This window comes from Cryptotermes secundus, unplaced genomic scaffold (assembly GCF_002891405.2).
Source record: "Cryptotermes secundus unplaced genomic scaffold, Csec_1.0 scaffold722, whole genome shotgun sequence".
NCBI lineage: Eukaryota > Metazoa > Arthropoda > Insecta > Blattodea > Kalotermitidae > Cryptotermes > Cryptotermes secundus.
In genome coordinates this window covers 1,088,468-1,116,136 of record NW_019729219.1, presented here as the reverse complement: position 1 = coordinate 1,116,136, position 27,669 = coordinate 1,088,468, and the positions used below count along the sequence as shown (strand labels likewise).

The following is a 27,669-nucleotide window of genomic DNA, read 5'->3' as shown; positions in this document are numbered from 1 at the left end:
GAAGAAGCAATCGTCCAGTTATATTCAGAGCAGAACAATATTTGTTTGGAGTTTACACCAAACGAACTGAGAATACTAACATTCATGAGTATTGAAAGGAATCTTATTTCACTGAGATACAGCAGAAAATTTCAAATGGCGAGTAAGAAGTTTTCTATGGAGTTGTGAGGAGAGGAACCTCGCCGTTAAACGACAGGAAGCAATGGCGTTTGCTAGAGTTGTTTATTTTAGTAAAGAAAGGGTTACTGATTTCTTTGGTGTGCTGATGAAGGTTGGTGATGAAAACAAGTTCGACGCCACTCGAATTTTCAATGTGGAACAAAGTACGTATATAAACAGTGCAAAAGGAGACATGTAAATTAATCTCACAAAGAAACAAACATCAAGTTGCGTCCATTCCTAACTTGGAAAAGGTTTCATAGCCATAGAAATCTGTTGTTATTTTGTGGCTGGACAGAACGTTCCACCCATGCTTATTTTTAAAACGGCTGGCTGTAAAGAAGAGTTTAAAGACCGCGCACTCCGAAGCATCGTTTTTGCTTTCAATCCCCACAGCAAATATAGGCCTCTTAATAACAAACACTTGTGAAGGTAAAAAAGGTAAAGTTGTTTCTGTGCATAATTATTTAAGCATTTTGCCATGAAGCCATTTGTGGGAGTGGAGGTAGAGCTCCATATTTCTTGACCTCGGCATTATATGGAGGTGAGCGGTCAGCGTCACTCAATTGCCATTTTACCTCTGGAGGAGTACCCATAGCCTCTCTGGACGCTGTGGAGAAAAAAAAAATCAACGAGCAACTTGTAATGTAAAATGTGATTTTTTCAATGCGGTGACTTTGAAGAATGCTGTCTTCTGGGATGTGGCGCCGTGTGATCTTGTGTGAACTGACGTTTCGGCATACTTCAACTTGTAATGAGGTTACGACACTTACTTCGTCCTTCCAAGACGAGATGCGTTCCTCCTGTTTTTGACTTCGTGTGATCTTGTGTGAACTGACGTTTCGGCATACTTCAACTTGTAATATGGTTACTACACTTACTTCCTCCTTCCAAGACGTGATGCGGTTGTCCTTGACGGGCTTCGAGCTCACTGAAAAATCTCGGATCATTAGATCTTGCGCATGATAATGTTGACACTTCCTGGAAGTAAAAAAAAAAAACGCGACAACATTCTGACCTACATCTTTTCAGTTCTCCCTCCCCTATTTTTTTTAGTTTCTTGGGGTGGGGTGAGACTGAGTTCACTTTATACGTCGGCCACTACTTGGCCTATTGTACCAGCCCAGGGTGATGTTTATTATTATTGCTATTATTATTTATTTTAACTGCAATTGGGTTTTTACCCGGTGACAGTGGTACTATAATAAGACGCAACACACAAATAACACACATCGCAGAAAAAACACAACTCTCAAACAAAACACAACACAAAACTACACAAACAATAAAGGACAAACTACACACAATGAATACAAATACAATTACAACTACAATTATGTATATTAAGATTGTCACTTGTATTAGTGACTATAGACGAGGTTTAGATTGGTGAATAGATTTATTGACCACTTACAGTTCGTAACTACAATTAATTATTACACTATTGACGATTTCCACACTACAAATCACTCAACACTAAGTTTTCTCAGTCTACTTCCATTAGTCATTACTTGGTAACAGCTCTCCACAGTGGCTATTCCTCTGCAGTGTCTTCATTAGACGTTTCCTAGTAACGAATCTTAGCAATTGAGATTTTGTAGCTTCCGTCGTCTGCTGGTTAACACTCCAAAAATGGACCCTCAACTGACTCCTGTAGCGTCACTAGTCTTCAAGATAACTCCTCGGCACGGACCCCGCAAAAAACACAGATTCTCTTATTGTAGAAGCGTATTTACCTCGTCGCTGCATAGCAAGAGTCGCAGCGCGGCTACATAGAAAACGCCGTTCTTATATTATTGCGTGCTTGAATATTGTGGATGTTAACTAGCAACGGCCGATGTTTACAGTCACTGCTAAGGAACGGTTCTATACACCACAATATTAACAAAAAAGTAAGCATAGTATGCACTAAACAGTAACAGTAATGAAATTACGTGATGTCATGAACTGATTCACTCACGTTTCACCATGACCTCCCCTTCACTCCACTTCATTAGACTTACGCCCCCTTCACATCCTCACCACAGTTTAATTCACTTCACTTCACTGCATTTTTGGATGCCACGGTGGGAAGCCGACAACTGACCGCCTGAACTACGAGACAACCTCCCCCTTTTCTTACTATATTGATAAAATCTTAAAATGGATGTGAGTCTGTCCAGGGTTTTTTCAAGTTTCGAATTTCGACCATTTTTGGAAAAGATTCAAGTTAAAGTAATTAATATTTATTTTGTTGTTATTTCCTTTACTTACTCTGTTTCCTGGAGGCCGCGCCATAGCTCAGGTGGTTAGTCGCTGGCTTTCCACCTCGGCGGCGCGGGTCTGGTGAAGTGGGATTTGTGGTGGACAAAGTGGCGCTGGGGCGGGTTTTCTCCGAGTACTTCGGTTTCCCCTGCCAATCTTTATTCCACCAAATTCTCCATCATCATAATCACCCGGGGCAGGTACAATAGGCCAATCAGTGGCCACCGTGCCGAGTGCACCCAGCTGGACTCCATCCCCCACTAAGCGAATTTAAAAAAATACCCTATTTCCTCGGATAACTTTTACCGGTTCATTCATGAATGTCGTATGGTGTATTTAAGCAGGTGATTATGCACGATTGGCACGCTTCACATAAAAAGTAATGACGGTTATATCTCCCGTTACCCAGAGATTTCAGGGTGAGATCTTGTGTCCTTAGGTAATAAGCATAAAGGGGTTCGCCATTTGGTTTCAATTTGTGTTATTCATATCTTCCTAATAATGAATTATTTAAGACGTGTAGTCGAACGTTGGAGCCTTGCCCTGTGTATGTATACCTATGCATGCATGTATGTAGGCCTTGCATGTACAAATGTGTGTATGACCGCATGCGTCTATATATTTTTCAGCCTATACACAATACAGATTACAACAAGCAGTGTAGAAAGCAATGACTGTCCAATTTGTTTAGCAGATTTTAGTGTGCGTCTTCTAGAGGCTTGTACAGCCCTACAGAATATACTCACAAACACTTAAGCAGTTGTTTATGAAACATGGAACTTCAATAATATTAGCATTAGGCCTCATCATGGAGTCCGAACTGCAGTTGTACACTTTACTGTCTCTGATGTGAAGGAATAGACACACATAGATCTACGGAAAACATGTGTTTCGTCCTATCAGTCGATATTCTGCGGTTTATTCGAATTTCACTGAACGCTGCTTGTAAGTACCATAATGTATTTGTTCCGTGAGAGCTAAGATCTCGGATAGCTCAGTCGGTATAGTGTCAAGCTACGGGCTCAGTTCCCTGCAGGGGGAAAAATGTTTTTCTGTATTCCTCAGCATCCAGACTGGATCTGGGGCCCACATAGGGTGGCTCATTCCCATGGGTTAAAGTGGCAGGGACGTGAAGCTGACCACTTAACCTTCATATGCCGAAATCATGTTTTCATATGCCCCATATATTTTCATGGCCTAGTGCTTAATTAATTAAACACGTGGAAAAATTTACATTTCTTTATCCGCAAGAGTTGGAGTTCTAGGGACAGCTGAGCGACTAGAATCGAGGAAGACTGTGCAGACCTACAATGTAAGTTAGTTATTTAGCCAAGAGGTGTATTCTTCGTTTCATGGGAACAGCACATACTCCGAGACTTCCGTATCGTCAAGGCCAACGAACTGGAGCGAGTAATGGTATTTGCTCTTCAAATTGAGTGTACTTTTGTGCTGATTTTAAAATTGTATCGAATTAGATTCGTTTGTCAGTGAATGAGAGGAACGTCATTCTGTTGCCTGCTGATATATTTCCACATGAGAGCAAGCAACTCACATCTCCCTTTAGAAAGATAACAGCACAGATACATTCATTTGATATAAGGTTATTGCATGCTTATAGTTTGCAGACAAGATCCTTGAAATGAAAACATAATAGAGACGTTATGTTGTCCACTTGCGTGTTTTTCTTTGCGATTTGTTTGACGATACTGGCTGTATCTTCTAGATTATATAGCTTCAAAAGGTAGGATATTTGATGAATCATAAATTTGAAAGGATTTGGAAGGAAGCGACTGTAACGTAATAGAGTTTCTATTCCTGAATTTTCCTCAGGAATCGGAGAAGCTCTATGGAAAATATGAGTGAGTTGAACCGATCCCCGGCAGAGAATCGAACCGAGAATCTCCCTAATACATGTCAAGAGCTTTACCGCTAGGTTAAACTCCTCGGTGCCTACATTCTTAAATTTTGAATCTATGTGAAATATTTTTACTAAATATGTTAGCCCAAATATATTTCTGCAGGAAAAGCTTGAATTGATTTTAATATAGTCCAAACACATCCAGGAAACTCTGACTTTGTATGGAGACGAAGAGTGACCCGGACAAATCAATTTCTTCTTGGCTATTAATTTTCAGTATGCCTAGAAGAAATGATAAGTATGCCTCATGAAGGCGTAATACAAAAAATCAATTTGCATTTGGTTAAGAAATCTAATTTTCATTTGAAAGATTTAATTTTATTCCAAAATGGCGTAATGGAATCTAGCCAGAAACAATCGTGCTTCACAATCATAAGATCTCGGGATCAAACTTAGTCTCTGAGACCTGCTATTATGACTGAGACCTTTCGTGGTTTTCCTTATTTCCTCCGGGCATATGCCGGTATAATGGACCATCTCACAAACACTCCTTTCCACGCCCTCTCTTCACCTGGTGTCACGTGGACACATGTTTGTAACGAGACTCAACCCAATAAAACAACTAAACGTCCGTTATGGCTTATTATTTGCCAGTCACACAGCACAGAAAGTAACTTGTGTGCGAACCCTGAGCCTAATTACTGTGCTAGGGTAACGTTGCTATTTTTGGACCGGCGCTACTTGTGGGCACATTTCATACCTATGTTGTCCTTGATTGCGTTACCACTGCTGAAGCAACCTTCTGCATGTCGCTTCGAGATATGTCGAATAGCGGATGAACGCACAATACGAGTACATCAGTTATTTTTAAATCGTAATTTTGGTGTCATTTTCAAGCAACATAAATTTGAAGCAGTGTGAATATCCTAATGATGAAAGTTTATACACAACTCCAATCACATTATGGCCCGCAGATCTACTTGATGGTTAGAGGATCTCTCATTGGAGGAGCCCTCATCACGACACAATAAGCACACGAGGACGGTGTTTAAATTAGCAAATTAGCTAAAAGAATGTATTTATTCTGATTGCTAATAAATATATATAAAAAAAAACTCCAATCACACGAACATTTTCTCTGTAAAGGTAAAGTTTTCCTTGTGCTTAACTAAGTACTACACCATGAAGGCGTATGGGGGGAGTGGATATATAGATCCACATTTTCTTAAGTTGGGCAGTAGTTGGAGGCGAGTAAGTTTCTCTGTGGTTCTGTTACAATAATGGGGTTTAAATCGAAATACTGGCTGCCAGGCACTGCATCAAAATAAGAAAGCACAGATGCCTCCATAGCGCCGCTGCAGGATCGCCGATCCATTCATAGGAACCATTGAAAATTTTATTTCAGATCAATAAAAGGCATTTTTTGCATATTCGCATTAATTTACGTATATGTTCCCTTGGTGGCAAAGGCAAGGGTAAAGCTATCCCCGTAACATGCCGTGAAGGACCATACGGTTGTGAGACGTCGTGGATTCCACATTTTCTAGATAACTGGTTCACAGATGGCGGTAAGGTTGTCAGCCTTACGCGCCGGCCGTCCTTTACCCCCAGGAGGATTCCTGGTCCTCATTTTTATTACAGGTTGAGTCGACCCCAGGGCCATAATGCGGCTGGAGGGATTAGGTGAATTGAAAAAACCTAATGATCTCAGGAATCGAACCCGCGAACTCAACGAACCACGCTACAGCGTGCCCCTGCCTTGGTGGAAAAAGTTAATATTAATTAGGCTTATTTATTTGTTCACGTTTCTCTTGTTTCGAAACATTTTATGCTGCCGATATTGATTTACGTTTCAGGCCACCTGAAAGCCTTAACTATAGTAGAGAATGGGGAGGAGTGATTGATCGAGCACTCTGTGCTGTTAGAATTGGAGATGATGTTGAAGAGGCATATGCCTACACTGAACTTAGAACTATCTATGTTTGCAGTTACATCAAATGAACTGCTAATGCTGGGTTTCTCGTTGCCTGAAAGGAATAATAGTTAATATATATCGAAGCTAAGATAAAAAATTTCTTTGATATATTGTACGGGTACTATAAGACTATAAGAAGACAATATTCAGCCTCAGATAGCAGGAAGCGTTACAATTAGCTATTGTGTTTAGTTTTAATAAAGGAAGTGTTGCTAATTCTTCGATGTGCTGCTGAAGATGATTGAGGAGAACAAACTCGACGCCACTCGACTTTTTATTGTGGACGAAAATTGTGGACGAGAAGTGTAAAACAATAAAGGACAAATAAAGGTTAAGGTTAAGTTGTCTCTTTGCTTAATTATTTAAGCACTAGGCCATGAAAACATATGGAGCAGTGGAAGTGTAACTCAACCTTTCTTGACCTCGGCACTATCTGGAGTTTAGTGGTAAACATCACGCTCCTGCCGCATTAACACCGGGGATAGGGCCACCTGTAGCCATTGGATATGAGACTGGGTGGAACCCAGAGCCGTACTGGACACAGCAGAGAAGAGAAAAAATATGTCCGTGCTAGGAATCGAATCCGGGTCGTTCAGCCCGTAACCTGTCTCTCACAAAGAGTCAAACGTGACGCTAAGCCCTTTTCTAACGGCGAAAAAAAGAACTTTATGACAGCATACTAATTTAGCTTTCAATCTGGACACAAGATGTTTCAGTGTAGTGTGGTCACAACACCTGACTTCAGATATTCATCCTACAAAGGCGAGAACATGTCTTCTTCTCCTTGACAGAAGTGTAACTTCCTGGTCACATTGTACAGAGAGTGCCGTTACAGGGACTGCGCCTTCCTTCGGACTTCTCTCTTCTCTTATTTTGGTAAAAAATTAATAGTAAAGTTGTCCCGTGGCATGTACTGTCTTCGCTCGCTTGGAAACCGGGATCATGGGTTCGAATCCCACTCAGGGCATGGATGTTTAGTTTGTGTGTGTGCGTTTTTCTGTGTTTGTGTACAGGTAGAGGCCTTGCGACGAGCTGAGTCCTACCGAATGTGTAAAATCAAGAAAAACCGAAGTGAAACGGAGAAGTTCATGGAGGTAGGCCTAGGCCCGCTGGGGCTGTAGTGCCAAGGAAAAAAAGTTGTCCCGTGCTTAACTAATTAAGCACTATTCCATTAAGGCGTATGGGGGTGTGGATGTATAGATCCACATTTGCTTGACCTCGGCACTAGTTGGAGATGAGTGGTGATTTTCACCCCTCGGCCGCTTTACCCTCGGGAAAGAACGCACGGTACCCACTGAGTAGGAGGTTGGGTGGTCCTCAGTGTTGGTCTGGGCGACGTGGAGAAGAGAAAATTCTTAACCCTTCCGGGACTCGAACTCCGATCCTGCTTCGTCCAGTTGGTAGTAAACTTAGTATTACTTGAATATCTGAACCAGTTGTCATAAAACATATTACTCATATCATGCCACATGGGGCCATCTCAACAATATACTTCGTAAATCCTTGTGATCAGTAATACCAACACTTCAGCTTATAAGAAGAAAGTAAGCGATTACTTTTTCCCGGAATTTCTCTTCGAATATTGATAGCAAACTCATACTGTGAGCACTGCATCTAGAACTTTTTGACAGAGTATCTTGTAAAGAGGAAATTAGGATACTGTATTATCGGTCCTGTATTATTATGCCTGTTTAATTCCAAATCAGGTATAATGCATCACAGGGCCGTATTTTGGAGGCGTATAAACTTTTACGGCAGCTATGCAAGTAGCGTAATATTGGCAAAAATATATTTCAAAAGAAATATTTCAATATTTCAAAATTCAGGGTTCAGAATTTGCGTCCTGCGTGAAAACTTACAATCGTAACAACTTTAAATATATAGGCCAATAAGCGTACAGTTTCACGTGGGTTTTATCGGTCTGTGAACTTAAACTTTTGTCGACCTGGCTGAGGAACTGGTGTTGAGGGAGAGATTTTATTTTTCCGTGGCGATGACAATTCAGTTGCTGTATTCAGGGTTATGAAAGCGCGTAGTCTGATAGATAGTTACCAAAGTTGCGGAAGTAGTTTCATAGAGCAGATGAAGAAACGTTGGTAACCATCCCTGACGCTGCACAATATCATAGCCCAGAAGACCAGGATCTAAATGCATGTACAAGGTGTTACAACACGCAACAGGCCTATTGAAGATAGTTTCTGGACCTAACAGAAAAAAGTTGCAGGTTATGCTTATCAGAATGACGGAAAAATGTATTCAGCTTATGATGAGCAGTGTCGTCCGCTCTGGTCCACTCTGCCCATAGTTTAATACTGTTAGGCTGACGCTAGGAGAACTGACGGGGCGTTCGGCTCACTGGCGCAGGCGCAGAGAGAAACAGGTGCGTTGAGAGCCTACCTTAACATTTATTTAATTAATTAATTTACTGCCTACTTAGCGACGCTGTCATACCTTATATTTGGTTGGAGGAACTGAAGAAAATCACAAAATACTTCTGTAAAATTCTGTCAAATGAGATGGTGTGGACTGGTTTGAATAGGCTCAGGAATGAATCCAGCGGTCTGTTCTTATAAACGCAGTATTGGATCTCCGAGTTCCATAAAAGGCCGAAATCTCTTGATTAAGTGAGCGATCGTCAGCTTCTCGAAATATATCCACTACATGGAGTTTAATTAGTTTCTTTTCCTTCAGAATAGGCCCACGACAGCAGAAGAGCAGAGCTGATCTGTGAGTACATGTAACCTAAGCTATTATGTTTACGTAACTGCTTTGTAAAGGAGCCTCGCCTCTCTCCACGACGAAATCATAAACTTCGTAGAGCTTGAGAACACAAACCATTTTCAAAATTCCATACTGACATAAATAAGATATTTATGTCGTCACAGTTGGGCTTAATTAATTGGATTGTGAAATTATGATGTCCCCCCCCCCAAATACTGACTCACATGATACACCGAACTGACTTTACGGAGCTGACTCAAAGAATCGTCAAAGTTTGAGGTCGTCGGTAACATTTCGCAACGTCCTGATTTTGGGGGTGAGATGTTAGCCTCGTTCCAAGCCCACAACCTGCAGTACTGCTCTTGTCTGCGGCTCTTTTCATTGCTATTACCATAATCCTATCTGGCTGCCGTTCCATAACCCGAGGATGTGCCGTGACAAAAGCCCACGTGACGTTTTATTTATAGCAGCTGAGGTCGCATCGATGACAATGAATTGGTACACCCACTGCACATGGATCATGGCTACCCTTGGAATTTCTAGAGTGTAACTGAATACTATAGGAGGAGGGGAATGACACCCTTGGGCCATTGAACTCTCTACTGTATTATTGTGCATTCTAATCATAATGTGGCGTAAAGACCCGTTGCTAGGCCAAGACCTCAGAGAAAACTATGTTACAAGCGNCGAGGATGTGCCGTGACAAAAGCCCACGTGACGTTTTATTTATAGCAGCTGAGGTCGCATCGATGACAATGAATTGGTACACCCACTGCACATGGATCATGGCTACCCTTGGAATTTCTAGAGTGTAACTGAATACTATAGGAGGCGGGGAATGACACCCTTGGGCCATTGAACTCTCTACTGTATTATTGTGCATTCTAATCATAATGTGGCGTAAAGACCCGTTGCTAGGCAAAGACCTCAGAGAAAACTATGTTACAAGCGGCCGTAATCTAGGGGTAACGTTCCCACCTCATGACTCAAGGTACGCGGGTTCAAACCCGGCGGAGGTCGTGGAATTTTTAAGGGCGGAAAAATTCAGGGAACAAGTCCTCCGGGAGGGACTTTAAGCCGTGGGTCCCGTGTCGTAGATTTACGGCACGTAAAAGATCCTCTTGTCTCTAGGAGACATCTGAGCAAAATCAGGCAAAATGTTTGCCGCCCAAGTAGTTTCCAATTCCTCCGGTAGATGGGGAAGTTATCGGGTAGCAATGTCAGTAGAGGGCCGACCTCACTGGCAGAAAGGGGGAAGTTACTGGGTACCACTGCCAGTAGAGGGCCGACCTCGCTGGCAGAAAGGGGAGATAGCGGGCACCAGTATCGGTAGGGTATGGCGACAGTAGAAATTAAAGGGGGACGTACAATAGACTATTAGTCGCGGTGCATGAGGAAAACCCACCCCCTCTATACTGAATAACTGAAACTATGTTACAAACGTAGCCTGTACAGCCGTTGCTATGCAATAGATGGATAAACAACACTATTCCATGGCAAAGGATATGCATAAAACAATACAATTACTGTTGGAACGGTGTTTTCTGCTCGGTTCCTACAAAGTGGTTATAAGGAAGAGAATTGGCGCGATCCAGTCAATCTCCAACAAGGCCGTCAGCATTGAAGTAGAAGAATCTCCACTGTTAGAAGCCGTTACTAGGGAACAGCTGTTGAAGGCACAGCAGGCTGGTAAATGGCTTAGAGGCTATTGTGGTGATTTGTAAAGTATGGAGATTAGCAGTACTGCTGTAATTACTTGTAGTTCTAAATGGTATACATAAGTGGTCAATAAATCCAGTCAGCAATCTATACCTCTAAATTGTGAAAATAAAAATAACTACTGGAACCATGCAAAAGATTGACTGTTCCTCCGTAACGTTGGTCAAGGTTCAGCGCCGAGGCATCCTGCACCTTTATCACGTATGCCCGCCACCTGGAAGACTGTACAGAGTCACGGCTCAGAAGACAACAATCCAAAAAATCGCCGCTCTGGAAACTTCAACACACGTCACTGCAATATTTCAGCTGTGTCGACGTCCATAAAACAGTAATATAAAATGTTCGAAGCTAAACAGGTTCATGTAAATGATAATTATTTCCTTTCTTTGCTTATCAGATCAGCGCTTAACAATATAAAAGGCACGCTTGCGCGCCCAATGGAACATTCCGCGGCATCTCAACTCCTCATTCCTATTGGTGGAACTGGGACAACTCGCAGTCATTCGCGTATTGTTATTGGCTGAAGTATCAAGTACAAAAAAAATAAAAGAATTGCAGGCTCCGCCTCTGAGTGGCAAGCCTATCACAGAACGCTCCGCCCTCGCGTGATTCGATTGGCGTATAAGACGCACATTGATGTAAGTCCGAGTGTAATGAGCGGTTGATCGTGGTTTTATGGTTTGCGCGGGAGGGAGGGGGCACAAGTTTGATGTTTGGGAGGAGAGAGTTTGTAGTGGAGATGGCTCTGCTCACTAATAATCCAGAGTGGGTTAGCGTCGGTGAGTAGACACGCGTGACTTGGGCCTGATTGAATTGCCTACTGCTGTTGGACATAACATCGCCTGTCTTGACTCCTTCAGTTTTTTTTATTGTGTTGTGCTTGGTGTTTTGAATTCGAACAAGGATCGCCGTGTTCAAGTTTTGTTTTTGTTTATGTTTGTGTCATAATAACAAAGTACAGCGAATGTAACTAATAACTTGATCAAGTTTTTTGTTTCCTTCTGTTTTTATCTCTCGCAAACAATTGCGTTTGAGAACGCGGTGAGAGATCTAGTGTGCTTCATACAAGATTTGTTGTAAAAAGTTTATTCCTTTTGTTTTTTCTTACTGTGTGTGGGTGTTACCCTAAAAAGCAGTCAAAATTCGGGTCAAAAACAGAGAACCAGTTCCAGTCTACCAGATGGACCCCCACGACAGCGACGTGGATGGGAGCATGGTAAGTCACCATCAACGTCACTTTCTTTCACGCATGTATACGATATGTTCCCAAAATTTTTGAGTGTGCAGTGACTAACACTAATCATAAATAGGATTTTATTAATTTTTTGTTTATTCCTTGTAAGAAGTGCACATATGAATTCATAACAGGAAGTTGGTCTCCCCGCATATTTAATTTTCCAATTCATTCTAATTATTTCTACAACATTTCTATAATTCAGGTCACGTGGTGAATTGAACTGTGACTCATTTCATTTCAGTATAATTAATTTTCCTCGAAATATAACATCTATCCTGGCCCTTTGTTCTAAGTTGGTAAATATTTAAAGATTAACAAGGAAATATTATCGTAATTAGACCGTGCTACGTGCTTCGTACGATTAACTTCGCAAGAATGGTTTTATATATCTGCAATACATGAACATCCTAGGCTGTGAGGTACGGCTAACCAGGAAGACTAATTTGGAGAACGTTTGTACTCATGTTTCAGTAAAGGAGCGTGACAGACTAACTAACGTTTTGTTAGTGCAACATAAACCGTGATAATGCCGTTTGAACAACGTGCCATGTTATCGACACCCTGTAATCTTTACTTCGGGATCGTATCTGTACAACATAGCAGGTTCCCTTTATTTACTGTGGCCACAGGAAAACAGAAAAGAGGATTTGTGTGTCGGATGCACATTCTGTTTTCCAAACTTTCCGATGCTCACAGGAACATATCAATTAATGCTGATGCCCCTGTGTAACAATGTTTCACATCATGTTTCTAAAAGACATAATCCTATTTCCTCGTCAGTCGTTCTGCTCTTCAAAATCGTACTTGAATCATATTTAATGTTTCCTGTCTACTCTCACGTTTCTGCTGTGATGCCTCTTTCTACTAATATATTGCACTAAGCTAGTCACATGATCGGTGAATTGTTCGAAGTTGTATCTATGTTCACATTTGAAGTAGTCCAACACGATGAATAGATCATCGAAATCTTACATTATGTCAGTCGTAAATAAGTACTTGTTTTGAAGAAAGTTGTCTTCTGGGTTTAGGCACCGTGTATTCATTGTCATCGCCGTGAAAACCTCAAAACTTACAAAAGTACTTGTTTTGATTTCCGGCTGGCCTGCATTAAACGAGTTTTGCAAAATTTGCATTCTCTGCGCTTATAGAGGCCTAGTAGCCTGCCGACTGCTTAACATTTCCATTTTCTCCCTATTACAACCGTTATACAATGATGTAGGATGAAGTATGACCAGTCATTTCATATGTAAGGATGTGAACTTGTCAGATATTATCAGTACAATTAAATCCTAGTTACTGCACAGAAACAACAAAGGCAAATAATTTTCAGTATGTAATAGGCCTTAAATGGACAAAATGTCTGTGGACAAAGGAAGAGGAAGAGGGAGGCCGGACGAATTGTCCGTGGACCAAGAAATGTAGCCCAAACATTGTTAACTGTGATTTGCCGGATCTGGGCACGCTGAAAACGATCTTACAATTAAGTTTCTGAATTCATATTCGTATCTGACAGACTGAAGAGTGACACTGACAGTGACACCCATAAACAAAAGCACGTGAAGTGTGTGGAATTACGTAATACAGCAGATTTGTGAAGGTCAGGGTTCGTGATGGAAGTTACGGCCGAAAAGTGGGGGGGTAAGGAAACGTGTTTAAAAAAAACAGTTTTGTAGGGACAGATCAAATGACACTGTAATAAGTAAGATTTGAGATTTTCACGGCAGTGACTATGAAGAAAGCCGTCTTCTGAGATGTGGCGCCGTGTAGATATTGTGTTAACCGGCTTTTCGGAGGAACTGTAATAAGTTATATTTCACTTTTGCCTTGAGGACGAGATTGTCAGCTAACCCTGGAGGTTTCCGACAACTGCGTAGCGTGAGGAAATTAATTTTGCACTGTTCATTGACTTTTTTTCCATTAATCGCAACTTTTCGGGAAGTGAATCTGGTGTTTTCGGAATAATAAGCTTGTTGGCCTCTTCAGTCTCGAGCCACGAATATTTAGCTTGTCCTTTCACGAGAAGAAGGAAGCCGAAGCAGTTGCCGAAACATCATGGCCTCTAAGCAATTCTGAGGTGATGATAGTGCCCAAGATGTCATTGTCATGCCTTTACAGACATCTCAGAGGATGGGTTGGCCCCGCGGCGGAACGAGGTGCGCGGAAACTGCAACATTCGCGGAATGGCCCGGACTTTGCCGGCAAATGCCGCCCGTGGTTGCTGCTTCAGTTCAGGCGTACAAGTCTCTGTGACCACGCGTCAAACTAGCCGGCCGGTCGCGATCGCAAGTCCGTGGGCTACTGCACACAGCTGCATGCGTGTTATGACATATTGGTATTCCCGAATTAGTGAGGTGTTACACCGAAAAGGTGCGAAAGAATTAAGTTTAAAGTTTTATAGCGTGATAAGATCACTTAAAAATATATTTTCTTGGACTTTGATCATCTTAGTTTTTATAGATCGCCATAAGCAAATGGGCTAATTTCGGTCTTCATCTGTAAGGGCTGCGAAGAAATTCGTACTCTGTGGAGCCTCTAGCTACAGCTGCTGTCATACCCTCCACAGGGTGTGCACAAAGTAGGAGGATGGACAAAGAAAGAAAAAGATACGTTTATGACCGAGTGTTTGTAAAGCGTCATCTCTTGCAATGAAATCTTTTGTTATAATTGAGTTAACACAATTCTACATTTTATAAATATATCAATTGCAGCAAGCATAACTAAAAATGTTGTATAGTATAATTGCCTTTAATATGAGATGAGCATTATTGAATAATTTGCAAAATGGTTACCAATCTCCGGTATTCCTGTACTGTAGCACGAGTTTGTATAAGGACACAACAGTTTATTGTTCCACTGATAGGAATTTGTTCTGGGAACTGCATTCTTCTGTTAGGCCAAAATTGGGCTAAGGCACAGTGTTTATTTCATTACACATAGGCCTATTATCGTCATCTGTAGACAAGTCTGCCCTTGTATCAATTCCTCCACCATATGAACAATGTAGCTGAAAAAGCGTCATCAAATAATCCGAGAATCAATAATTTTTGTGTGTGATAATTTAGTTTGTTTTGTTCTCAAGAGCTCCACAGATATTTGCATTTTGCGTGGGCCTTCCTATATGTTTAAATTACTATAACAAATTGTTTATGATGGGCTTCATAGAGAGGCTACCGAGAAATTTATTCTGTTGCTTCCCAGTTCTTACGATCGCCTTTCACTGATAAGGCACTGCATCCTGTTCTGCCTCAGAAGTAAGTGTGAGGCAATGCTGCCTTTCCTCACAGTGCAGAACCCTCAGACGAAGAAATGCTGACGTAGTTTATTCTATTATTTATTAGTTATTGTAGCTTGCAGGATGGAGACTTGCTGCGTACAGTAGGTAGCTTGCAGGATGGAGAGTTGCTGCGTACAATGTGTAGCTTGCAGGATGGAGAGTTGCTGCGTACAGTAGGTAGCTTGCAGGATGGAGAGTTGCTGCGTACAGTATGTAACTTGCAGGATGGAGAATTGCTGCGTACAATATGCAGAACAATTATGTAACTTGAAGAATTGAAGCAAGTCACGTAAAAACTCGCTTCTTAATAACTGCTAGACATTTAGAAGTGGAGCACTTGCTCATGCTTATACCGTGGGTTAACTTACCGAGTGGCTGTAAAGCAGTTAACTCTTGAAGCTCAAATATATCTAAACGATTTTTAAAATTTGTTTCTCTCTTCACAATAAAACTCTTGTCTCTGTTACAAGGATCGGCTGGTTAATGTTGTTAAGGGAAATTATTCTTGTTTACTGTGAGAATCGGTGGCACGCGGTAGTGTAGTTTGTTGAGACACTATGCTACAAGCCAGAAGGTTGCGGTTTCGACTCCCGATGAGGAAACGGTATTTTTTTCACTTCACATAACCCTTCCTGCCGCACTATGTCCTAGGGGTCGACTCAGCCTCTAACAGAAATGAGTATTAGGAATGTTCCTGGGGGTAAAGGGCGGCCGATGCGTAAGGCTGACAACCTCACCGCCGTCTGTGAGCCGATTATCTAGAAAATATGGGAGCCTCGACGTCTCACAACCCTATGAGCCTTCACGATATGTTACAGGGATAGCTTTCACTGTGACAAACATAAATGCGTCCTGAGGACAAATTCCAGAGTTCTGAATATTAAAAGTAGACGATGCTTATAGTAGTCACTGTGCTTTAAAGGTTTAAACAAGTAAAAAGTTAATTTAATTAAATGAAACACAGTTCATACCCGTGACGATAACTTTTTTCATTTTGAACTTAATTTTGTGTTTCATTGAAAATCTCGTCGTTGGTTTTGTTCGGAGTCTAGAGGTTTAGCGAAAACCTGTCGCCTTACGGAACAGTTGTCTGATAAGTCTAACCCTGTAAATAGCTCTAATTTGCCCAGTGCATGCCAGCACATTCACCACCTGTGCTGAACAGCCCTTTGCGGGGAATATCCCATAGAACTGCGTACGTACGTACGTACCTAGTACTTCATTCGGTGCGTGCTATATTGAGAACCTACCAACATCTACACAGAATCGCTACCACAAAGTTTGTCTCAAGCGGTAAGAAGACTGACTTGAATTCCTGAGGTACCCGGTACGAATCTCCTCTGGAACACAGGCTCTCCTGAGTCATTGTTTTAGAGGTTTTCTTCAGTCATGCAGGCAAATTCCTGGATTTTGGCTTGAATTAAGCCACGATCGCCTCCTTAAACATTCTTTCCTATTCCTTTAATTGGACATTATGTAGGTCCAGGCTGAGCTACTGACAGCATCGTTAAACAAACATTACAAATTAGGATTATTCTCGGTCTGTTGCAGGATTCTCTTAGCTTCGGTTGATACAGATGAGGAAGTCTTAATTAGTCATGCGTCAGTTTGTTGCTTTGATTAAAAGAAGTGTTTGACTGAAGGCTCCAATAAAGAATTTTGTTATGAAGAAAATTAGTGTACATGAATAAAATATCGACGGTATTAAGTTACCCTGCAAACTTCCTTTTTCGTAATAAACTTATTGCGGCCACTATAACTACACAGGCTATATAGAAGTAAGTGGGCATAGATATATAAATGCTTGGTATAAAACACTGATTGATATTCTGCATTCACAACGTTCTTATTTCTACACAAATTATCAATAGAAGTTACCAGTTACTATCGAAAAACTGTACACAGTTGAGCCTAATATGCTGTGTAATTGCTAAAATTTGAAGTTATTCCACAGAATAGGATTTGATTTCTTGGTTTGTTTTGAAAAAGAAATTAAGAGAAATTAAGAAGAAAGTCCTCTTCTGGGTTCAGGCGCCATGTATTCTTCGTTTTGGCCGACGTTTCGGAGGAACGTATCGCCTCCATCTTCATAGCAGTTGAATGACTTGGAATGCAGAGAGCTACTGCTCATTCAACTGCTCTGAAGATGGAGGCATTACGTTCCTCCGAAACGTCGGCCAAAATGAAGACTACACGGCGCCTAAACCCAGAACACGACTTTCTTCATAGTCATGGCCGTGAAAACCTCAAAACTTACATAAGAGAAATTAAGCTTACATTCTGATGCACTCACATTTAGCAGTAGGGGTAGCTGTCGTTTGCATAAGAGTTGGTGGTTTAGTCATTATTTTATCCTTCCAAAATCAGGGCAAGTTTGTTACAAAAGAATGTCATGGTAAATCGCAGATACCTCAGAGACAGTGTTTTAAATGCATTTAGTTAATTAAAAGAGCATTTAGTTCACAAAATTTGATATCAGCAATTTCATCTGTGTGTTTCAGCAATATGATTAGGTTTTATACATGCCTACGCTTATGGACACGTAACACTAATTTCGAAACCTGCATATTATACACCATCTGGGGTTTTTGTACTAAAATCGCAACGTTTTGGAAACTGCTTATTTTTGTCTTCAGGGAAAAGGAGGGAGAAGCTGAAGGGTTACTCACTTATCTTTCTTGGTCTATAAAACCTAGTCTGGATATTGTTGCGGACTCCTTATTAAAACTATTGCTCCTTGCTCAGAATCATTCATAAATGAATTAATTTTAAAGGTAAATTCGAGACGGCTTACGGTGAAAGCAACTTTCAAAGCTATTTTCTTCTTTTCATTGAGAAGATTAGTATGATATCAAACAGGTTAAGAATCCGTTCTGTATAACAAGATGACGTAGGGAGCCTTGCCTGGCAAAATATATGGCTCTTCCTTGGAGTGAAGTGCTTCTTTGTGTAACGAAGGGTCCAGCCTGTGCGGCGCCTCGCCGCGAGCTGACTCACGCGCACTCCACGTATCACCCTTACCCCCATTTCAACCTCCGACTAGCAATTGTGATAAATTACGAGAAATCGTTTCTAAAGGTGGAATCCATTAAACCTTAAGTTATCCTCTCAAAAATACAATTTATAGATTGTCTCGTCTGTATTTTTTTTTTCCAGTAGTAGACTTATTTAAGGTTCGCAATGCTACATTATAACAAACGTGAATACTAATTTTGCTACATAGCAATAATTATAATGGACTTGTGAAATTATACCTTTCAGAATAAGAAACAGCGCTAGTATTAGATCGTTATTCAATATTGTAAATGACTTACGAAAGGCGGGAACAGAATATTTCCCTACTACACTTTAATTATACGGCATTCTGTATCGTAGACTGGGGCCGTGCTGCCTATTGATACATACCCCGGAGCTTGCGCAGCAAAACATAAAACAGGGAATAATAACTGTATTGAAGAAAGCAGTCTTCTGGGATTTGGCACCGTGTATATGTGGTGTTAACCGACGTTTCGGAGGAACGTATCGCCTCCATCTTCAGGGTAGAAGAAAAATATAAGAATTCTGCAAGCGAAGAGACCGTGAGAACCGGTAAAAGCAGACCGGTCTGCTTTTACCGGTTCTCACGGTCTCTTCGCTTGCAGAATTCTTATATTTTTCTTCTACCCTGAAGATGGAGGCGATACGTTCCTCCGAAACGTCGGTTAACACCACATATACACGGTGCCAAATCCCAGAAGACTGCTTTCTTCATAGTCACCGCCGTGGAAGCCTCAAATCTTACAATAACTGTATTGGTGGGCATCTCTTGAACAAAGGAAGTGGTCAGGCAGTGTTCGGGTCCGAAGTCTGTTGCAGCCAGAGGCCTCTTCGTGAGCCAGAACTTGTCATGTCCATAATATGATTCCAAAATCTTTCGTAGCTATAGTCACATTCGAGAGCAAAATTTGGTCGCAGACTCATACCCTTCATTCCAGATTTATCGTGGACATATTTGTGAGCCAGAATTTTCCGTGTCCACATTCGCGATGCGAAGTTTGTTATGACTCTAGTCTATTCGCAAGAAAAACGTTTTCTTGGCCATAGAACATTTTTCTGAGCAATTGGTCACATCCCCCATATGAAATTTGTCACGATCGCAAGACTATTTGTGAGCCAAAATTTGTCGAGGTCTTATTTGTGAACCTGACTTTACCATAATTATACTCAAGGATATTTTATGTCAAATAACATTCCAGCATGACGTTTCTAGGCAATGGCTAGGTAAACAAGTTCCCGCTGCAAGGGATACGCATGCAACAGAGAAGGGTAATTTCTATGTGGTTCGAGCCGAGATGTTACAAGCTAAGGACAGGGTTAGAACTTAGTAGTCAGTTGAAAGTCGGGTTGTGAAGAGAAGACTAGAAGGTTAGTGCGAAATGGCCGACAGTCTAGGAGTTAGTGAGTTTTAACGAAGCTGCCATTCAGAAAGTACTTGAACCCGGAAACGGAGGAATAGCCACTGTTAGAAGCCGTTACCAAGAAACGACTAGTACAGACTGTAACAGACTAAGTCTATGTGCTCTGGTGATGTGTAAAGTGTGGAGATTAGCAATGGCACTATAATTAAGTGTAGTTAGGAGTTGTATGTTAAAGTGGTCAATAAATCCAATCCAAAACCCCGTTGAGAGTCACTCATTCAGGTGACAATAAACTTCAGTCTTGGACTATAATTCGAGTAAGAACATAGATAATTTGGATATAGTTGAATTTATTTAGCAGATGCAGAAAAATACCAAGCAAGAGGGGTGACAACTTCAATTACACCTTTTTCTGTTTTTAATTATATGGTAAGGACCGCTTCTGTGGTATAGAGTTCCTGGCTACATATCCAGAGGTCCGGGTTCGATTCTCGGCGCTACCAGATCTTCTTGGAGGTAGGGGTCTGGAACGGGGTCCACCCAGCACTGTGAGAATAATTGAGGACCTATTTCAAGGAAATAGCGGCTCCGGTCTAGGAAACCGAAATTAACGGCCGTGGGGATCCGTTGCGCTGACCACGCGACACTATCCGTTAATGTTGGCACTAACTTCGCCGACAAGTGGCGGTCGCTCGGTCGGTATAGTTTGCTTGAGGACTACAGGCCACGGTGTTTTGTTTGATATCGGCAATTGCGTGTCGTTTTATTGGTTATTCTGAGGAAATGGACAAATGAAACCTATAGGTCGGTGTCAATATGTAATTTTTGTCTGCTTTCAACCAGTGAAATGAGCAACTTATATTTTTATTAAATATTTTTCTCTAATTCCTGATCGTCGAGAGATTCTGTTGGGCCTGTGTTCACTTGGAAGTGACGTACGAGTGCATGCCTTCATGCAACCTATACACACTGACGCGGTGCTTGAGAGGTAACCAATGGACATATTCTTGACATAATGTAAGTACAATTTCCCCGCTTGGCCGTTGCTAAGACCTGTGACTATGCAAGCACACTAATATGTACACTGAGCTCCCTGATAAGTCAACATACAACTTATATCCTAGTTCCCTTCACGCTTTTGAAGAAAATAGCAAGACAATAGATTCTTTTGTTTGTATATTTCCGCCGTAACTTATATCCACTATTCTACAGTCAAAAGTAAATAATTTATAATTTTTAAAGATGACAGTTTAGATTTTATTTAACTTGCAGAATTATCGCTGTTAAATAAAAACGTGCGATGTCAAAGAGGCTATCGTTCTTAGCAATGAATTCTTTGAAAAATTTCCATGCCAAAAAGACAGGACTTTTTAAATGTTTTAATCCATTTATCACACAAAATTTGTTAACAGTTTTGTATGCTCAAGTTCAGGAGGATAAGAATAAGTTTTGGGACTCATGAAAAACACACGAAGGACTGTGTAGAGCCTAGCAATATTATATTCCGTTACTTAGAGTAGGAACTCAGATATTCTCTTGGTTTCAGCTGCCTGAGCGTCTTTCCTTTCACCATGAAATATTTTTCTCTAACTGCAATTCATCAGAAGAGGTGTTGAACCAAAAACAACCTTTTATAAATTAATATTATTAAATTAGGTTAGTAAGTATTTTAGGATCCAGGATAGTGCAGTCGATATAGCGACTGGCTACGTACTAGACTAAAGAGTCGGAGTTCGAGTCCCTGTAAGATAAAAAAAGTCTCTTCTCCACAGCGTCCAGACCGACTCTGGGGCCTACCAAGCCTCCTACTGAATGGGGGTGGGGTAAAGCGGCGTGAAGCTGACCACTCACCTCCAACTAGTGCCGAGGTCAAGAAAACGTGTATCTGTATATCCACTTCCCCATACGCCTTAATGGCTTAAGTTGAGCACAGGGACAATTTTAACTGTTATTAAATATTTAATTAATTAACTCAACGGAAGTGAGTCCATCTTGGGAAGCTAATAGTTGCTCAGAGAGCTAAGAGGTTTCGCGCTTTGTACTGAAGCCGGATGTTTTTGAGAGTATTCACAAGAGCCCGCCACTAGTTCTATTATGGGTCAGACTACTCCATTCCATGTCTTCCCAGGCAATTTCTTTGAGTTAAATTTTATTATTATCTTCACATCTACGATTAGGTCTTGCAAGTTACCTCCACTCTTCACGCTTTGTGGCAACAATTTTGCATGGTGGTCTAAACTGTACTTTTTTTTTTCAGTAGTTCAGCTCAACCCAAAATGCCTATTTAACTTGATATGTCCCCGATGACATCATACAGTAATTCGTGTGAAGATTAAGCTATGAGACTCAGTAGTGACAGTGAAAATATGGAGTGATGACATTGATTGGGTTCTCCTGGCTCAGGACAGAAATCAGTAATGGAACATTTTTAAAAAGGAAGTGGTCACTCCATTTCCATAAGAGGCAGAGGAGTATGTTGACCGAAAGTGTGAATAATTTTCTTGGCAAGATGGACGGTTGGCCGCACGGTATAAGGCAGCTTATCTCAACCTTTGTCAGATCGCGGCTTAGAAAAATCTTTTTTCTATAAGACGAGGGCACCGTATAATTGATGCCAGGGGCCGGTACCGGGCCGCGGCTCGGAGGTTGAGAAACACTGGTATAAGGCATGAAATGTCTTCGCTTGTTTGAACACTAGGATCGTGGGTTCAAATCCCACTCAAGACATGGATGTCTTTTCGCATTTATTCTGTTTGTGTTAGGTAGCGTCCTTGCGACGGCCCAAGGATCCCTACCGAGTGTCTTGAGATTAAGACACCAAGGAAACGAGAGCTTCACGGGTGTCCTATGCTCCAAGTGGGAGTAACAGAAATAGAATAGAATAATATAGAATAAATTCAAATAAAATAGATGATATACGGTGGCTGAGCAAAATAATTCAACCTATAACGCTTCCAATTTGTGTCCGGTTCGATTCTTTACCAAGACACGGGTTATCCTGAGACTTCTCTTGGTTTCTCTTAGTCCTTCACGTGATTTTACGGATATGTTTGAAACTATGCAAAGACTCCTCCTATCCACATAGTTTCCAAGTCATTGTTTATTATCATTCGATAATATGCAGGCCTCAAGAAATAGTTTTCATGTTTCTGAACGTCGTGAACTAAACTATAAATATATAAAATCATGGGAAGGTCTGCTTCATGGAGTTATTTCAATAGCAACTATGGGAATTACGGAGAATAAGACTAATATAAATAATTGGTCACGCGGTCGAAGGCATGAAATGTCTTTGTCCCCTCAAACACTTGTATCGAATCCCACTCGAAGCTTGGATGTCTGTCTACCTTTATTCTGTGTGGGTAGTGGCCTTTCAACGGTCTGATCACCCGTCCATGGAGGCCTACCGACTGTCTATATAGGATTCAAATGTTAGAATTAATAAGTTCTGAATGGGAACTGGCCAGAGAGCCTTATCCTTCAAGGCAAGACAACAAGATATAAATAATTATATAAGTAAGCTGATATTGAAAGTATGAATAAATAGTAAAGAAAAAGTAAAGGTATCCCTGTAACAAGCCGTGGAGGCCCGTAAGGTTGTGAGACATCAAGGCTCCCACATCTTCTAGGCAATCGGCTCATAGATGGCGGCAAGGCTGTCAGCCATACGCGCCGGCCGCCTTTTACCCCCAAGAATATTCCTTGTACTCATTTCTGTTATAGCCTGAGTCGACCCAAGGGCCATAGTGAGGCTGGAAGAATTAGGTGAATTGAAAAAATCCAATAACCTCATCGGGACTTGAACCCGCGACCTTCCGGCTTGTAGCATAGTGCCTCGACCAACTACGCTACCGCGTGCCCCCGAAAGTATGGATAATAGAACTTAATGAGAAGTTCAAATCTACAAGTATGTAATGTCGATTCCTCTTCTATTTGCATTGCAATGTGGAGATCTCGAATTCTAACGTGTATGTTGATATGGCAGCGAGAAGAGAGGACAAATAGCTTATAGAAGTTATACAGAGATATCAGTCATTGACACTGCGGTCAGTCCTTCGAATCGCTACGGAGAACTAGGCCTAAGGCCGTTCGGAAAATATTCGTTTCATACGAAAGTGAGATTGTAGAAAGGTAATTCTTCATCTGGTTTTCTTTGATAATTCTTTTGTGCAAATTTGTCTACTGGAATCAGTGTCTAGATGTGAAAACATGAAAAATAAGAGCCTATATATTATTCAGAATGACTATAGTAAGAACATATGTGTTTACAGACTAAAGGATTAACGTTTAAGATGAGACCATAATTTGCTCATGTATGTACCGTAGGCCAATATAGCAGCAGTGACGCGAAAGAAATTTGGTGAAGCGAAATGATCAACTGCTTTGAATGAAGTTGTCCAGACCATACCTAGATGTTCGCACAGAAAGATATTTTTCACTCCAGCCCCCTGCTCAAGCTCGTTCCTCGCTCACGGACTTCTTATACCTTGAAGATGGAGGCGATACTCCTCCGAAACGTAGGTTAACACAATATCTACACGGCGCTACATCCCAGAAGACGATATGTTTCAGTATTAAATAGGCCCACATTTTCTCGTTCCACGGCATCAACCGTCTTTATCCTCGATGTAGCGCTGATCAGATGTTAGCTTTAGATACAAGGGGCTGAATATTTTCAATTCTTTGTAGCATTTACTCCAGGGGCTGAAACGGTGTTTGTTTCTGTGCATCGACTCTTCATGTCCCTTCGAAACATGGTGATCAGCGACTCTAAGAATTGATAATTCGATAGATATTTTGTGGGTATGAGGTATTTCTGCCCCTAAATATTTTAAAGCCATGTCTACTGAGTGGATGTAACTGTCCACATGTTATACAGGCCTGCGTCAGACCGAGGCGGCTAGTAAGCTTACTCACGGTACCCATCAGATAGACTACGTTGGCTCCGGGCCCGATCTGCTGATCGTGACGAAGAGACAAAACGTCCTCTGCTGATAATAGAACCGCGCTGTAGGATTCACATGTTAGCATAGGCTGTTGTTTAGGAGGATAATCAATCCCAGAGCCGGCCAAATGGCACTGGGAGAGGTGCATCTCTGTTTCTACAATTTTCCCATGCCAGTCGTCAGCCCATTAAAGCTCCATATTCGTCTATCAGCTTTTTATCATCCGGGGCTGATACAGCAGGTGCTTGTGTAGTCGCAATATGAAGAGACACTCTCATATCATCCCAGAAGAGTGGATGTTGGTCCGCGTTAGAACTAGTAATGGAAGAGATTTGGATAGGGCGAATTCACGGGAAGGGACTATTACCTCACTTCCAGTGATAAGATGAAGATTAGAGCCCGCAAGTGACGTGGAGCTGAGTGTGCAAGCTGAATCTTCCTATATTCTCGACATTCACGAAGCCTTGTCAAGAATACAGAAAAAAAGGTGTCGGAAAATAGTTTTTGAAACATGAAATGAAATGTTCACGCTTGTAACTATTCAAAGTCAGGTGTTAACAGTTGTGACACCGTGTAGTAAATGTCGCAAAATGCGACCCACTATGTACCAATGGTGGTTATCGAAAAATTTGGATTGGCGACTGAGTTGTTATCGAAAAATTTGGATTGGCGACTAGTTTCCCCTTCAACGTTAAGAGATGAGATATTGTTGGTCAGACAACTGTAGGGCGGAGTAAATGAACCACAAGTTCAGCATAATTAGTAAGACAATCGATTTCTCTTTTTAAATCGACCGTTTCTCACACGATTTAGTGCCTTGACTCTGTGTATTTAGGACAAATATTACGTCAACAGTAGGCAACGCGTCTTGCCTCGCTGTCGGAGGCAAGAGTCACAGGAAGGCAACAGAAAACAATGATCCCCCTTCATTCTTCTAGCCAACGTGTTTCTCGGACTACCAGATTTTCAAAGCACTTTCGATCCATGCCGTACAGTCTTGTAGCTGTATACCAGCATTTCTAAGGTGATTGCTACCGTTGTCATGTGAAATGGTCTAAGACTACGCCGTGACATAACAGAATACTTATAATTCCTTTACATTTTACTATGATTTGAAACGGTAGAGGTCGTGTAAGTACAGGACTGGTTCATAAACAGTGGAATTAATTCGCATGTATTCACACGAAGTACATACGTGCTTCGAGAAGTGTCAAAGGAAATGTTATGACGATGTGTGTGTCTATAGGAACATCGCTCAATTTATTTTCATCACAAAGTGGTAGGGCAGTCAGTAGTTTTATTTGGCAAGCGCCGGTGTTAACTGAGTGACGCGTGAACCCTAACAGCGCTCATAAATAGCACATCACTCTCCAAGGTTCAAATGTAATTAGGAGTGTCGCAATAAGTGATAAACAGATGTAATGCTTGCGCCTGCGCGTTGTATAAGTCCAAATCTAAATAATTCATGAAAATTTATGTTTTATCATGAGGTGACTTTAGGAAGCTAAATGGCGTATGTTTGTTATCTTGGAAATTTTATGTCATAATGGAATTTAATAATGATGATTCGGCATTATCAAATGGAAACATAACTTGAAACATTTTTTTTTCATAACTTCCCCCAACAAATATATTTCTGCGTTTATAGAAATTTCTAGAAGTTTGTACAGTGGGCAACCTTGGATTTAATTTTGTTAGGGAGGTTTAAAAATAAATAAAAATTCCGTGGCTTTAGTCAGCAAGCGAACTATACCGATCGAGCGACCGCCGCTTGTCGACGAAGTTAGTGCCAACTTTCTTCGGGTTGAGGGTGTCGCGTGGTCAGCGTAATGAATCCCCACGGCCGTTAATTTCGGTTTTGTAGACCGGAAATAACAACTAGATCTGTGTTTTATTGGATGAATTAAGAAATGAGTTGTGGTGATCGCGACTTCACAAAGTATCAGTTTCAGAATTACAATCTGTAAGGTGACACGACTGATTATGTCCAAGACATTTATGGGACGAGAAAGCAGGCGGATTACCCGAACTTTTATCGATATCTCCAACGCCAGTCGCGCCGCTGGAAGCGCGGAAATGTTCCTGCCGGCTCACAACGCACCACGTATCCAGACGTAGAAGAAATTGAATATAACTTGTATTGAAAAGTTACAATGAGTTACCATTAAACCGCGTGCCATGGGCTGCCTTCATTTTAAGAACAATCTATATACTTCAATTTACAGGATCTAGTATATTATCTGATAAATCTTTCCTTGAAGTTCGTCATTGTGTTAAGAACACTTTTGTGGGACACGTGTTTCAGAACTTCGCACACGTAAGGAACACGTGGAACCGAGTCTCAGGGCCGTGAAGACCACAGAATCAAACTAATGCTGTATAGATCATACAGAGGATCCTCATAAGACAACAGTGACATGATGGCACACTGGTTGGATCTATTAATTAAATTCAGCTGATTTCAGGAGTGGCAAAACACTAGCTTGCTCCGAAAGCCGCTCTCCAGCGGTTCCTCTTTCTCATTCGGAAAGTCCCGGGTACGATTCCTTGAGAGAAGGCTAGCTACGAAAATAAGTTTTCGAAGCTTTCTTTCTTCTGTCAATATGTGGTGCGATATACCTTAAGAATAGGCCACGACCTCTTCATCATTTCCAGCTAATTTTCATCCTCCTATGTTATGCAATCTGTGAAGATAAAAAGCGCTGTTGAACAAATCCCGCAACCTAAACACAGTTACTATCATTTCATGCCAAAACGTAGAAACCTTTAGTTGATAAATGAAAGAATAAAAAGAAACACATTTTAATGATAATGCCCCATGGAGGGTGGCTACTTGACAGACCGAGATGGGACGATAGTATTCAGACGGTTTTTAAGGAAATAGATTGTTGTTTTTCAGACGCGATGGAGGTGACTCGGGATCTTATCAGACGGCCGATTTATGTCAGAAGCATTGAGGTTGCGAATTATCACTCTGTGTATAATATAAGTGTTTTAACGAATACTGAAAATTCAGATATTATTCAATTTCGATTTAGCAAAGCAACATTGTGTCGATCGTTAATACATGCATGAATATAATCTAGGTAAGGGTTGACGACTGCGCAATCTTACTTCTAATCAGGAACACCTTCCACTG

The 27,669-nt window shown here is 41.2% G+C and overlaps 1 protein-coding gene across 1 annotated transcript in view; it reads left to right on the top strand.

Annotated features, from left to right (window-relative positions):
* The first annotated feature begins 11,427 nt into the window (after positions 1 to 11,427).
* LOC111865536 (protein dead ringer) overlaps positions 11,428 to 27,669 on the top strand; it is a 540,220-nt gene continuing 523,978 nt past the window's right edge. The window contains exon 1 of the mRNA XM_023853648.2: positions 11,428 to 11,892. Within this exon, the coding sequence (XP_023709416.1) occupies positions 11,857 to 11,892 (36 nt within the window). The 5' untranslated portion in view covers positions 11,428 to 11,856. The remainder of the gene's footprint in view (positions 11,893 to 27,669) is intronic.